This window comes from Onychostoma macrolepis, chromosome 02, assembly GCF_012432095.1.
Source record: "Onychostoma macrolepis isolate SWU-2019 chromosome 02, ASM1243209v1, whole genome shotgun sequence".
Lineage (NCBI taxonomy): Eukaryota > Metazoa > Chordata > Actinopteri > Cypriniformes > Cyprinidae > Onychostoma > Onychostoma macrolepis.
Genome location: NC_081156.1, coordinates 23237008 through 23252478, shown reverse-complemented (window position 1 = coordinate 23252478; position 15471 = coordinate 23237008). Strand labels below are relative to the sequence as shown.

The following is a 15471-nucleotide window of genomic DNA, read 5'->3' as shown; positions in this document are numbered from 1 at the left end:
ACACCAGCTGGCTGGGAAGGGAAACCTTGGGGCATCACATTCTCAGATGGAAGTGACAAATCCTATGGAGCTGTGATGTACTTAAGATGGGAAACAAGTCAAGGCACTAAGGTTCGATTTGTTGAATCTAAAGCCAAGCTGACACCCCTGGATCAGAAGGGAGAAGCTGTAAAAGCTGAGGTCTGTGGTGCTGTCTTTGCAGCCAGGATCAGGAAGTATGTGGAAAAGCATGCTCGGATGAAGATCGAGATGGTTCCATCTACTCGACAGTCAAACAGTCTTGGGAGCCATTCAAAGAGTCAGTTATGGATACAAAACCTTCTTTGCAAATAGAGTGGGTGAAATCCAGAAGGCTGGACTAGTGCAAGATTGGTGGTGGATCTGTGGAGATCTAAACATAGCTGACATCATAACGAGAGGGCGCTCGGAAGATTTGAGTGAGAATTCCACATGGCAAAATGGACCAGAGTTCCTGAAGTGGCCAGTGGAGAGGTGGCCTATAAAATCAGCCGGAGAGATTGCAGCTCATGCCAGGAGAGTGTAAACAAGCTCCAGAGAAAGGCATTCTCAGGTGCATTAACAAGAGCTCAAGCAATAAGTAGTCAGAAAAAGAAGACCTACGAGGTACTCAGCAAAGTCCAAAGAGTAAAACTCCAGAGGAAATACCTGTGTTAAATCCAATTCTTCTAAGTAGGAAGCCCACTGGCTGGGTTAAAGATCTTGTGGAAGTAAGAAGATCCAGTAGCCTGTCCAAACTGGTGAGAGTTGTTGCCTGGGTTTGTCTTGCTGCTAAGCAGTGGCTGAAGAGGAAATGCCGGGCCCCTAAACAGTCAAAGTGGGAGTTTAGATCACCGAAGCAAGCTGTGTTGACTGTCAAAGAACGTGAAGATGCACTCAAATACATCTTCCTCGCAGCTCAAGAAGGAATAGTTTTTTCAGACACAACTCTGAGCAGACTGGCAGTATACAAAGATGTGAACTCCGGACTGCTAGTTTGTGGGGGCAGAATTCAGGCGTTCAACGAAGATAAGACAACAGTGCCAGTTTTACCATTTGAAGCATGGGTGTCTACACTGCTGGCACAGGAATCCCACAAAGCAAACCACGAGGGAGTGGCAGGAACCCTTCTCCGGATGAGGAAGAAAGCCTGGGTAATAAAAGGCCGTAGACTTGCCAAGAAGATGGTTGACAGCTGTGTGGTCTGCAGAAAAAACAAAGCAAAACAGTGTCAACAAATCATGGCTGACCTGCCTCTAGAGCGAACAGGCCCAGCTGCACCTTTTGAATTCACCACTATGGACCTGTTCGGCCCTTATGAAGTGAAAGATGAGGTCAAGAAGAGAACTAGACTCCGAGTATGGGGAATAGTCTTCTGCTGCATGGCTTCCCGAGCCATACATACTGAAGTGGTGAGTGACATGTCATCCGAAGGATTCCTGCTAGCTTATCAAAGGTTCACTTCACTGAGAGGACACCCCAGGAAACTCTGGTCAGACCCTGGCACTAACTTTGTGGGAGCCAGACCTGCACTGGAGAAGCTTTACAAATTCCTTAACCGAATAAATAAGTCTGAACTTGAAGACACAGCTGGCAAGCATGGTACAGAATGGTCGTGGAAGATTCACCCTGCAGACTCTCCCCATAGGAATGGTGCAGCAGAGGCAGCTGTCAAAGTAGTGAAGCGGGCGTTAAGCAACCTTGGTGGAGATGGTGTTTTCACATGGGGAGAGTTTCAAACTTTTCTTTTCATGGCAGCCAACCTTGCAAATGAAAGACCCATCGACGCAAGAACTCAAAGCAGAGAAGACTGTGTAGAGTATATCACCCCAAACTCTCTGCTTTTAGGACGCCAACCCAAAGGGAGACCCTGGAGATTTCCAGTTTGATGGCTACCCTTACAAAAGACTTAAATATATTCAAATAGAATTAAGCAACTTCTGGAAGAAGTGGAGCCAATTGGCTGGACCTAATCTGTTCATAAGGAACAAATGGCACACCAAAGAACGAAATGTTGCTGTTGGAGATGTGGTCTGGTTGGCTGACCAAAACGCCCTGAGAGGACAGTACAAGCTGGCTAGAGTGGTTAGTGTGAATGCTGACAGCAAAGGCATCGTAAGAGATGTGCTTGTGAAGACTTGTCCTAGCTATCCTGTTCACATCACAAAGGCGAAAGGCAAAGAAGGGCCCACAAGAGCTAATAGTGGAACTAAGAGACTCAAACCAAAATCCCAGCCACAATTCTTCATAGAGATGTCAGACGCCTTGTCATTCTACTTCCCACTGAAGAACAAGCAGAGGTGTGAAGGGCTTGTGACCTCTCTGGTTTTGAAAAAACAGGAGTTCAAGTGGGAGGTGTTGAGCTGAATCTCAGGAATAAGATTCTAAGAACTACATTTCCCAGAGTGCACCAGCAGCAGAAATCCAGCTGTTTGTCATTGTCACTGATTTGGAGCACCTGTTAAAGACATGGAGTTCCTCAGTCATGGAGGCAAACAAACTTCAGAGAGAAGAAGCTCCAAGTTCATTCGTAGGTTCAGTCCAAAGACGCCAATGGTTGGTGAAATGTTTATTTACTTTTATGGTGTTTGAAATACTGCTTTATTCCATGTAAAAGGCTTAATTCATTCATCATAAAATTCATTTAAAATGTGTAATTAAATGTTTAATTAGAAAGGTAATTTTTGTTCTCTGTTTAAAGGTTTACAACCTAATTCACTGAGCTAATTCACTGAGCAGATCAATCAACTGACAAAGCCAAAAGAAAATAAAAGTGATCGAGTCAGAAATTTGAGTTGTCCTTGTGTCCTTTGGATGGTGAACAAGAGTTGGACTGTACAATCATGATTTCAGGTAAAATACCTGTTGATGCCAATGCTAAGGAAAATAGATAATTAAGTGTAATGTGACTGAAATGAACTTATTTTTAAAATGTAAGCAAATATTTATTTTCATGTTTGCAGGTGTGATGGCTGCAGACCAGATTTGGCCAAATAAGGATGCAAATGTAATCAGTACAGAAGGAGAGTCTGTGAGATTGAGTTGCTCATATGATACAAGCAGCAGATATGTTACACTTTACTGGTACAGACAGTATCTTAATGGAGAACCTCAGTATTTAATGTGGAAAGATGCTCGGGATTGGAGTAGCACTGGGACTCCAGCTGAACCTCGCTTTCAGGCGACTACATCAGAAACATCCACTGAACTCACTATTACTGGTGTAACTCTATCAGATTCAGCTCTCTATTATTGTGCTCTATGGAGCCCAGTGATACAAAGTCTATGTGAAGCCGTACAAAAACTCAAATTCATTTTTCACTTTGATCTCAAGCCACACCAAACCACAATCTATAATTCACACAAATTAATTACACTTGTGGAAACACCCGTGTGAGAAGTTGGATTTTTTTTTTTAAATGTTAAAAAAAAAGAGGTAGACGTGAAACAATGCACAAAAGTTTGTAAGCATTTTCTTACTTGCAGACAATATTATAAATTTACATAATTCCAGATAATTGCATCATCTTCCATAATTTAACCATATTCCTGTCACTTTGCATTGTACAAATGTACAGAATGTAAATATGTTAGATATAATCATGAATGTTTAAGTGTCAAAAGGGTAAAATTATCAATAACTTAAATGATGACACTGGAAACAGTCACTGTAACATAGACTTTGAACAGGAACAATGAATAAAAATAAATAAATAAATAAAAATATTAATCTTTTTACAATAATATCATGAAGAGGGCAGTATACACACACACCACTTAAAATCATATTTTTATTTCCTTTTTATGTTTAAACTCTCCTCCCTGCTATAAACCATCCAATTTCTTACTGACACTGATTTATCTGTTTCTCCTGTTACAGCCAACACATGATACAAAATGATTACTCATAGGTTGTTTAAATTATTCATTTTTGCATGAGTTTATCATAGTAAGTGGGGGAATTTGTAATTTCTTAGTTGCTTCAAAGAGTTTTATACCCTTAGGTTAAAATTTTTAAAGTTTTATCCTAACATGTTTTCATGTTTTAACAGAGTGTCGTGGAGAAGAGAGTGTTGATCAGCCAGATAAAAACATCACTGAATTTGAAGAAAGATCAGTAGCATTACAATGCAAATATAAAACAACTTCATCACAACCAGAACTCTTCTGGTACATCCAGAGAGCAAATGACTTTCCCAAATACATTCTGTGGAGAAACAAATTTGGAGCAAAAGAAAATGGCGCTCAGTTCCAGAAGAGTTTGACTCTGAAGTGTCATCAGATTCAGTTCCACTGACGATCAAGAATCTGTGTGTGTCTGACTCTGCTGTGTACTACTGTGCTCTGAGGCCCACAGTGACTGAAACACACTCAACACTCATACAAAAACAAAGGAAGTCTTCAGTTATATGACGAGATGCAAATCCACATGATACTGATGCACATTCATCCCATATGATCTTGTTACATTTTCTAGACTGAATCACAAAACAATAAATAGAATAAGACTCCCAAACTGCTAACTCAGACACTGAATGTATTCAATCAAACTTTAGTTCTAATTAATTTTATAAATACCTTTAAAACAAACAAACAAACTTAATTAATTAATTAGGAAACTGTTAAAGGGGTGGTTTACTGCGATTTCACTTTTTAATTTTAAATAGTGTGTAATGTTGCTGTTGGTGCATGAACAGTATCTGCAAAGCTGCTGCGCTGAAAGTTCAACGTAAGCGGAGATATCGTCTTTTAAAAATCAGGAAGTTTAATGCCTACAAAAACGACTCATACGGGACTACAACGAGATACTTCCCGGGTTGCATACGAAATAAACCCATCAACCCCTCCCTCCGGAACATGCAAAAAAGGGGGCAAGGCCATGTTCTGTGGCTTTGTCGAAGAGGAAGAGTTACAGTGGAGAGTTGTAGCCATGCTGTCGAAACGCTGTTATTTTCACCCAGCTGTCAGGTCTTCTGTGTTCGGGCTTCCTACAGATGCTGTAGTTCGTCAACAATGGTTAAAATTTATGTTTGATTATGTTCCTGACAATTACAATCCTAATTTAGCTCTCTGTGCTGTGCATTTTACGGAAGACAGCTTCCAGAATCTACACGAGTTCAATGCCGGATTCACACAGAAACTATTACTAAAACATGGAGCAGTTCCAACTTTAAAACAGAGGCAGCAGTTGTTGGGCCACAACCTGTAAGTAAGATTTCATAATTTTAAATGTATTTGCATGTATAATTTCAGACGTAATGTTTAAGTTTTATCAAGGACGTAAACAAATAGCCTACCAACGCTGGCTTTAGTAGCCAGTTAGTTAAATGCTATTTCTTGTGTCTATGACAAACGCGTACAAACATTTTGGACCCGAATTTGTAATTATGTACTAATTTTGTAAATGTATTTTCCATGTATACTTTATGACGTAATTTTTCGATTTGATCAAGAACGTAAACAAGCCAACGCTGTTTGGTTTTAGTAGCCAGTTAGTTCGATGCTATTTTGTGTGTATAAGACAAGCGTGTACGAACTTCAAAAAATGATATGTAATCACAACAGCAAACTTCCATTCAGAAACGTTTGTAAGAGCTGTGCTTGCGGAAGTTCTGCTTGACTCTCTTCATTACCGCTTTCTGGGTCTGATTCTGGCTTAAACTGATATGGCAATATTGACACCATTATTTACATTTGACCGCAGCACATGCAGCTGTCGTCCGTGAAGGTAATGGGCGTGAAGTTTCCGGACAATGTGCAGTACGCGGTTTAGCCAATCACAACACACCGGCCCAACAAACCAATCTGAGCCCATCGCCTGTTTCTGAGGGAGTGGTTTCAGAGAATCAGGAAGTCAACCGGTCGTTCAAGTGACAGAGGAGAAAGCGGCTTACAATAAAGGTGAAATATATGAAAAATAAGGCGTTTTTTAACAAACGAAACACGAAGACATGTTATATTGCACCCCATAAACACAATCAAGCAAAGAAAAAAAGCAGTAAACCACCCCTTTAAGAAATTAAACTTGATGTTGTAATGCTTTTACCATAAGATGGCAATATACACCACAGATTCATATTATCAATCCTCATCATTAGCGCCTCCTTTTTATTTGATAAATAACATGTCATTTACAGATCTGCATCTCTACCTCTTTCATTCATTTACCAAAATGAGCATCATCTCAACAGAGAGCAGGAAGTTACTGATTGATTGACTCAGTTCCTGCAGAAACTCAGAGCATCACAATCATCATAACTCAGAGAACAGAAGAGCATCAACAGAACTGATCTGACTTAGTAAACATGGACAGACACTTGCTACTGATATTAATCATGATTTCAGGTAAAATACTCTTTGATGCCAATGCTAAGGAAAATAGATAATTAAGTGTAATGTGACTGAATTTAACTTTTTTTAAATGTAAGCAAATATTTATTTTCATGTTTGCAGGTGTGATGGCTGCAGACCAGATTTGGCCAAATAAGGATGCAAATGTAATCAGTACAGAAGGAGAGTCTGTGAGATTGAGTTGCTCATATGATACAAGCAGCAGATATGTTACACTTTACTGGTACAGACAGTATCTTAATGGAGAACCTCGGTATTTAATGTGGAAAGATGCTCGGGATTATAGTGATACTGGGACTCCAGCTGATCCTCGCTTTCAGGCGGCTACATCAGAAACATCCACTGAACTCACTATTAAAGGTGTAACTCTGTCAGATTCAGCTCTCTATTATTGTGCTCTATGGAGCCCAGTGATACAAAGTCTATGTGAAGCTGTACAAAAACTCAAATTCATTTTTCACTTTGATCTCAAGCCATATCAAAACCACAATCTATAATTCACACAATTTAATTACACTTGTGGAAACACCTGTGTGAGAAGTTGGATAATTTTTTTTTTAAATGTTAAAAAAAAGAGGTAGACATGAAACTGATGTAAACATTACAAAAATTTGTAAACATTTTCATACTTACAGACAACATAATAAATTCAGGTAATTTCAGATAATAGCATCATCATTGTATTATATTTTTAAGATTACTATGTATTTATTATTGGTTTTTTAATTTTTTTATTGTGTTACAATTATTTATTTGCAATTATCTATTTAAGCTTTTATCACAACCAGCATGATAGATGTCTTATTACCCAAAATCCTGTGGATGTGCTCTAATTTTAGTGTTTATTCATTAACTCAGTTCAGTCCATTTTATGGCTCATTGATTTTTAATTGTAATTAATGTACAGTAAATATTTTGTAAAAACTGAACTAAAAATTATTGACAATGACAAAATTTTTAGGTGGACACAATCATAATGATTTTAGAGAATATGATCGCAGTAATAGCCTAATGATAGTATATTTCTAAAAGAAACAAATAATTAAATAATGGTAGAATTGTCCATTTTCTTTTATAAATTCTAGATTTGAAAGGGTCTTTTAAAAATAATTAAGTACTTTTCTTAAATCATTGTTAACTTTTTGGGGGGCTGCAGATATCTGATGAAGCAAATCATCAAAGAAGATAACGACTGAAATCCACGGCAGCATTTCATAAAGAGCAGGAAGATGTTTAGTGCTAAAGACTGAAAAGCAGGCAATCTCAGTGTGCTGGGAGCAAGACAGAGTAGAACAGCCTTCTGGAGAAAAGACTGCAAATAAAGGAGATCTAGTTAATCTACTGTGCAATTATTCTGCCACAACAACAAATTAAGATTTTTATCTCTTCTGGTACATTCAGCTACCAAGTAGAGCACCAACATTTATGCCGAGTGTACAGTATTTACGTTTTGTGAAGGATCTACTGAGCCTGATTTTAAGGAGAGATTTTTTGATCTCCACATGAAGAACAGTTCCACTGACAATCCAGTGTGTGTGTATGTCTGACTTTGCTGTGTACTACTGTGCTCTACATCTCTGTGACTAAAACACACTCTTTGACACTATGACATCCCATAATCACAGAAAGATACAACATCTTACAACAACTTCCAAACTCAAATCACTTGAGCCTAAAACCATCACAACAAAGTCATTCATGTTTGTATTTTTCTTCAAAATCATCTGCTAGATAAATAAATGTATATATATATATATATATATATTTTTTTTTTTTGCAGTTGCGAAAGCCTTCCTCTAAGCAAAAACATGAGAAGCAGCAGAAGGTATCATCACACAGAAGTCAGGAAGTTCCAGTGTGTTTGAGTGAATCTACAGAGACTCACAGTAACACAGATCTACAGCTCAGAGCACAGACAACATTAACACACACCTGATCTGACAGTCAACATGGAAAAACACCTGCTTCTGCTTTTAATTCTGACTTCAGGTACAATATAACTCTTTTAATAATTACAGGTGTATCCAGACACATCCAACGAGATAGTTTTGTGATACTTGACTCTCATTTTTTGCTTGTTTTAGGTGTGATGAGTGCAGACCAGATTGGACCAAATCAAGAAACTAATGTCATAAAAAAGGAAGACGAGACTGTGACCCTCAGCTGCTCATATGAAGCAAGCAGCAGTTATGTTGATCTGTACTGGTACAGACAGTATCTTAATGGAGAGCTTCACTATTTAATATATAAGAATCCAAGTGGTGGAGGTGGCAGCCCAGCTGATCCTCGCTTTCAGTCGACTACACCACAATCATCCACTAAACTCACTATTACTGGTGTAACTCTGTCAGATTCAGCTCTCTATTATTGTGCTCTAAGAGTTGGAGCCCAGTGATACAAAGTCTATGTGAAGCCGTACAAAAACTCAAACTCATTTTTCCCTTTGATGTCAAGCCATATCAGACCCACAATCTATAATTCACACAATTTAATTATACTTGTGGAAACACCTGTGTGTGGTTACTGAAAAGGTAATAAAAATGAAACACTAATTCCTGAATTACAGTTGTTTATCATAAAATGAATAAATAAAACCAAGTTTACATATTATGTCTGAAGCTTTGATATCATATGCATTTATGTTTATACATTTAAATGCTGTATTAATGATAATATTACTTATATTAAAATAGTTTTAAGGAATTTTATTATGGCAATAACACTGAAAACTTCCTCCACAAAAACAGAGGAAGTGTTTAATTATATGATGAAGTCCAAATCCACATGCTATTTACCTCCGTCCCACAACAACAAGCATAAATAAATAAAAAAATAAAAAATCTATGTAAAAATTATAAATTGCATAGTGCTGTGCATAGTGATTGTCATCAACTTTGAGATCTAAAGTATTATAACAATTAAAGTATGAGGAATAATCTAGCGTTCTTGTGTTCTGAGGATTTATATCATATGACAGAGTTAGTAAGTAACCACAGGATGTTACAATAGGATATGAATAGTAATCAAAACAGATCTGATCTGCTCTGCTCTCCCACAGAGCTCTCTGGAAGAGGTGGGGTACCTGATGTGATCTTTAAGTTCAAGTCTGTTAGAGAGACCGAAGGAAACACACACAATGATGCTCCATTCTGTCATTCTATTCTCTGCCTTTGCATGTAAGTATTGTGTAAGTGTTTTGTGTTTTGAAACTAAATATTATGAGCAGCCAGAATGCATGCTAATAATTAACTGAATAAAGATTCAGTATAAACACCTGTTCTTAAAAGATTTCATTTACTTTTGCAGATGCAGCATATGGAAATGAAATTAAACCAACCAAAACACAGTAGTTTGCTGACGAGGGTTCAAGAGTTAAATTATCCTGCAGTTATTCATCTGCATTAACTCTTCACTGGTACCGTCAGTATCCCAGATCAGCTCCTCAGTTCATTGTACTCATCACAGATGGATCAAAACAAGCTGAGGAGTCTAATGTAGATTCCAGATTCACAGCCAGAGTCACTAAAGACAATAAAGAAAACCATGTGGATCTGGAGATCTCCTCTGCATCTATATCAGACTCTGCTCTGTACTACTGCGCTCTGACGCCCACAGTGACAGGAAACACAAGAACACTGTACAAAAACCCGATACACATCATTGCATCTACAACACACATATCCAACCTCCATATCTGCCAGTTAAAACAAGGAAACACTCTTCTAATCAGCAAAAAGCAGTATTATATCAATCACAAACTAAAATATTATAACAGAAAAGGAGACACGCAAAAATTCACTTATAAGACGCTTCGAGCACTGGCACGATGGATTAGAAGTGGTATTATAATGCATTATAAATGTACCAAATCCTTGTTATTGTACTAAATAAAGAGTGCAAGATTGTACCTTTTACATCCTAGTCTACATTTTAATATTAGAAACAATTAGTATTAGATGCCAGATATTAGCCTATTTATTAAGACTCTGGATAATTGATTTTTAGAATAGAGATCACGGTTCTCAGATTCTGAAGCAAAACATTAGTAAGGTAGGTTTCTTACAAAATGTTTTATTTAAATGAGTGTAAAATTTTATAAATGAGCCAATTAAAATAAAAATATGTAAAATATTATTTGAAATATATGAACTTGTTTCGTTTTTGAACAAATCTCTTGATTGAATGAATTAGACATTTTACATTACATTTTAACAGTAGCCTAACTGTTCGCTACCTTCTGGCATAATGTAACATTTACAGTGGGGCAAAAAAGTATTTAGTCAGCCACCAATTGTGCAAGTTCTCCCACTTAAAAAGATGAGAGAGGCCTGTAATTTTCATCATAGGTATACCTCAACTATGACAAAATGAGAAAAAAAAAATCCAGAAAATCACATTGTAGGATTTTTAAGAATTAATTGGTAAATTCCTCGGTAAAATAAGTATTTGGTCACCTACAAACAAGCAAGATTTCTGGCTCTCACAGACCTGTAACTTCTTCTTTAAGAGGCTCCTCTGTCCTCCACTCGTTACCTGTATTAATGGCATCTGTTTGAACTCGTTATCAGTATAAAAGACACCTGTCCACAACCTCAAACAGTCCAACTCCAAACTCCACCATGGCCAAGACCAAAGAGCTGTCAAAGGACACCAGAAACAAAATTGTAGATCTGCACCAGGCTGGGAAGACTGAATCTGCAATAGGTAAGCAGCTTGGTGTGAAGAAATCAACTGTGGGAGCAATTATTAGAAAATGGAAGACATACAAGACCACTGATAATCACCCTCGATCTGGGGCTCCACACAAGATCTCACCCCGTTGGGTCAAAATGATCACAAGAACTGTGAGCAAAAATACCAGAACCACATGGGGGACCTAGTGAATGACCTGCAGAGAACTGGGACCAAAATAACAAAGGCTACCATCAGTAACACACTGCGCCGCCAGGGACTCAAATCCTGCAGTGCCAGACGTGTCCCCCTGCTTAAGCCAGTACATGTCCGGGCCTGTCTGAAGTTTGCTAGAGAGCATTTGGATGATCCAGAAGAGGATTGGGAGAATGTCATATGGTCAGATGAAACCAAAATAGAACTTTTTGGTAAAAACTCAACTTGTCGTGTTTGGAGGAGAAAGAATGCTGAGTTGCATCCAAAGAACACCATATCTACTGTGAAGCATGGGGGTGGAAACATCATGCTTTGGGGCTGTTTTTCTGCAAAGGGACCAGGACGACTGATCCGTGTAAACGAAAGAATGAATGGGGCCATGTATCGTGAGATTTTGAGTGAAAACCTCAGTGAAGCAAGGGCATTGAAGATGAAACGTGGCTGGGTCTTTCAGCATGACAATGATCCCAAACACACCGCCCGGGCAACGAAGGAGTGGCTTCATAAGAAGCATTTCAAGGTCCTGGAGTGGCCTAGCCAGTCTCCAGATCTCAACCCCATCGAAAATCTTTGGAGGGAGTTGAAAGTCCATGTTGCCCAGCGACAGCCCCAAAACATTACTGCTCTAGAGGAGATCTGCATGGAGGAATGGGCCAAAATACCAGAAACAGTGTGTGAAGACTTACAGAAAACGTTTGACCTCTGTCATTGCCAACAAAGGGTATATAACAAAGTATTGAGATGAAATTTTGTTATTGACCAAACACTTATTTTCCACCATGATTTGCAAATAAATTCTTTAAAAATCCTACAATGTGATTTTCTGGATTTATTTTCTCATTTTGTCTCTCATAGTTGAGGTATACCTATGATGAAAATTACAGGCCTCTCTCATCTTTTTAAGTGGGAGAACTTGCACAATTGGTGGCTGGCTAAATACTTTTTGCCCCACTGTATAATAGGCAGGTGCTCAGGATGCTAGATCAATGACAGGGGGAGCTGGGCAATAGTAAATATGACCAAAACAGGTTATTATTATTATTATTATATTAATAATAAAATCGCTGTAGGTGTATTTCAAGTATGAGGAGAGTAGTAGGTGGCAGGCCTATTGCGCTTAATTTATGACATGGGGGCGCCCGCGCAATCTTTTTTTTTTTTTCCTGCGGAAAGAACATAAAATACTTATTCATTTTTGGATGTGCTTTCTGTCGTCTCATGCAGTCTCTGTGGATGGAGCGTGTCGCAACCGGCTCACAGACATAAACTAAACTGAAACAAATCTATAGAAAGCTTGAAATGTCTAACTAATTAAAAAAAATATATATATATATATATTCTCTAATTATGTAGTCCGTATGAAAATGTGCACATCCATTAGCCTACTGTGGAGATGGAGAGTCAGCGCCGCGTTTGCAGCCGACACTAACTGAGAAAGCACTAGTTTAGTAATAAATAGTTAAAATGTCTTCTTTTCCCCCGATGCATTCATAATTATTAGCTACTTTTGCCGGTGCTTTGCAGCAAGCTTTATGCGCACGCTTGAGCGCGGAATGTAGGCTATAATACGCCTAAATGCTTATTAAAAGATGGTTTAGTAGGTTATTATATTAATATATTTCATATAAACGTTCAACTAGTTTACTAGAAAGATCCATAGTTGGGGGCTGGCCTAGCCTACTTGGCACAAGGAACCGATCCATTTTTTTTAAATAAAATGCTGTGACATTATGAAATGTGCGACTGCAAATCACGTCACATATTCCATTGCACGAGTTATGCATGTGTAAGTAGACAAATGTTTTTGTATTATTTAATCTTTCTTAAACTATGGGGGTGCTTTGGTCTTTTTAGGGATGCTGGAGCACCTGCTAGCTCCTCCCTAGCAGTGGCGCCTCCAAGGGGGGGCCAGGGGGGGCCACGGCCACCCCTAAAATGACACTGGCCACCCCATTGGCCCCCCCAAACAGAAAGAGTGGAGTTTTTTTTAGAATAATATTTTATTTTTTACATAAATTAACACGGACATTGACGAAACACTACATTAAAAATAAATATAATAAACTTGTATTATGTGTACCGTAGAATTCGCTCTCAACCCCTCCCCCTCTTTACCTGCGTTGCTGCGAGAGACTTCGCGCACTCACACAGCCGCACTATCCAAGCATACTGCAGCACATGGTCTGTTCAAGTTGGAGAGATGCAATCAACGCGGGAGAGGAAACTTACAAGTAAAACTTCGTTTTCGTATGTTATATAAAACTTATGCCGAGTTCACACTGCACGATTTTAGCCCGATTTTTCACTCGCCGACAGGTTTTGATAAATCGCCGACAAATGCCCGACATCGGAGGCAAATCGGAGCTCGTTCACGCGAGTGACAATCGCGCAGTGTGAATTATCACAGACGCGATCTGAGGGAATCGCCGACACGTCGCCGACGCCTGTGAAATATTTGGCATGCTAAATATCTGGAGCTGTCGGCGATTCACAATCACGCTGTGTGCAATGATTTCTGACTGAAAACTACATCACGATGACCTTCAGCCATTGAGAGACAAAGATACAGGGCAGAGGGAAGTTCAGTGAGGAGTTATAGACCATATCAGTATTTTAATATGTACAATTATATCATACAGAAACGAGCACAAACGCTTGACCAGCCGCAACATCAGCATAACAGTTACTGCAAATTATTATTTACCACTCTTTGCAGAACACAATCCCTGCATCTCCCTCCTGCATAATCTGTCTTTCTTTTTGTAGCTGGAAATCAGCGCACAGACCATTTGCTGGCTATATTTTTTAATACTTCCAGTCTTGCTCGAGAACAACGGTCTGACACATGCAGGTTCTCGCGTTATTTCCTTATCACTTCTCGCGTGGGTTTTGTTGTGAAACGTAGTTTGCGGATCAGACAGCGTTGTCGGCGATTCTTCCTATTGTGAAATCGTGCAATGTGAAAGCCCCTGTCGCCGATCCATCGTGCAATGTGAACACAGCAGCGACTGAATGCTACCCCAGATAGTCACGCAGTGTGAAAACAACAGTGATCCGACAAGTTTGAAAATAGTGCAGTGTGAACTCGGCATTAGTTTATTCTGTCAAACTCACATAATACAATACTGTTTGGCTATAGATTAGGCGTCACTAAGGCATTAATTACAAACTGATCTAAGTTTTTATTAGATTAATATTACTCGGGGCTCTACAGTGCGACCATTTCAGTTGCATTTGTATGAAGGTAAAATGACGTCAAAAAGATTTGCATGCGCAGGGTAAGATTTGTGAAAGTGTACATAAGATCGCAAGCGTAAATTAATTTTGCATTCTCAAGAAGAGAGTTGTAAAAGTGCAAATTGCATTTCAAGCGTAAGAAAAAAAGATTTGCAGCCTTTTACTGTTTTTTGTAAGTGTATATCAAGTATTGTGAAACTGCAACTTCATGCTAAGGCAAAATAAATATGATCTGTATTCTTCTGACTTTCATTTTTCCGCGCTTACACTTTTGGCGCTGTTGTTTCGCCCAAATACAGCCAAAAGTATTGCAAGCCTGTGCCCAGTGTTTTGCAATTGAAAATAACCTTATCAAGAACTGAAAAACGGATTGACTGCGTAAAACCAATATGTGTGTGTAGAAAAAAAATCGTTGCAACTGTCTAAATGACTTCTTGCGTGCATAGAGCAAAATGTTCGCCAAATAACCCGCTGTGTACGTCTGTGTCTTTGCGCTTGCAGTTTTGGCACGATTCTCTCACTGATTTCAGATTTGCAAGCGCGTGTGGAAGGCGGGACCTTCTTCTTTCAGCCAATCGGATGAAGCTCTTGCTGACTCTCGATTTACTCTTATCTGATTGGTTCAATAAAAACTCCAGACGTGAGAACACATCTTTATTTTAATTTGACTCAGCGTCATTCTTATTTCGGGGATGGTATTTTTAATGCACAGATACATATAAAAAAAATTCAATAAATAATTTATAATACAATAAAATAAAATAATAAAACAAAAAAGCATGATCCTTTATAAGCTGTGTAGGCTACCATTAGACTGACTACCATGTGTTCATTCTGAAGTTCGAGCTGATATTAGGAAATGACATTTCTGTGTATTCACTCTATTTATCCTAATCATCCTCCTCCTCTTCAGCAGACCATATGATATTAGTTTGTAATCTTGATGCTACTGAAAGTATCTGCACTACTATGCATAATTTCACCATGTCTCCTGATCAG

The 15471-nt window shown here is 38.6% G+C and overlaps 1 long non-coding RNA gene and 1 gene segment (V, D, J or C); both read left to right on the top strand.

The window, feature by feature from the left end:
* The first annotated feature begins 2357 nt into the window (after positions 1-2357).
* On the top strand, positions 2358-3968 carry LOC131530423 (uncharacterized). Its single transcript, XR_009268374.1, has 3 exons — positions 2358-2553; positions 2699-2850; positions 2961-3968. It is a non-coding gene; the product is annotated as an uncharacterized LOC131530423 (long non-coding RNA).
* A 4256-nt stretch (positions 3969-8224) lies between these two features.
* Positions 8225-8743, top strand: LOC131528415 (T cell receptor alpha variable 18-like). The segment is given in 2 exon segments: positions 8225-8337; positions 8433-8743. Coding segments are annotated over 2 exon segments (351 nt in total).
* The last annotated feature ends 6728 nt before the right edge of the window (positions 8744-15471 follow it).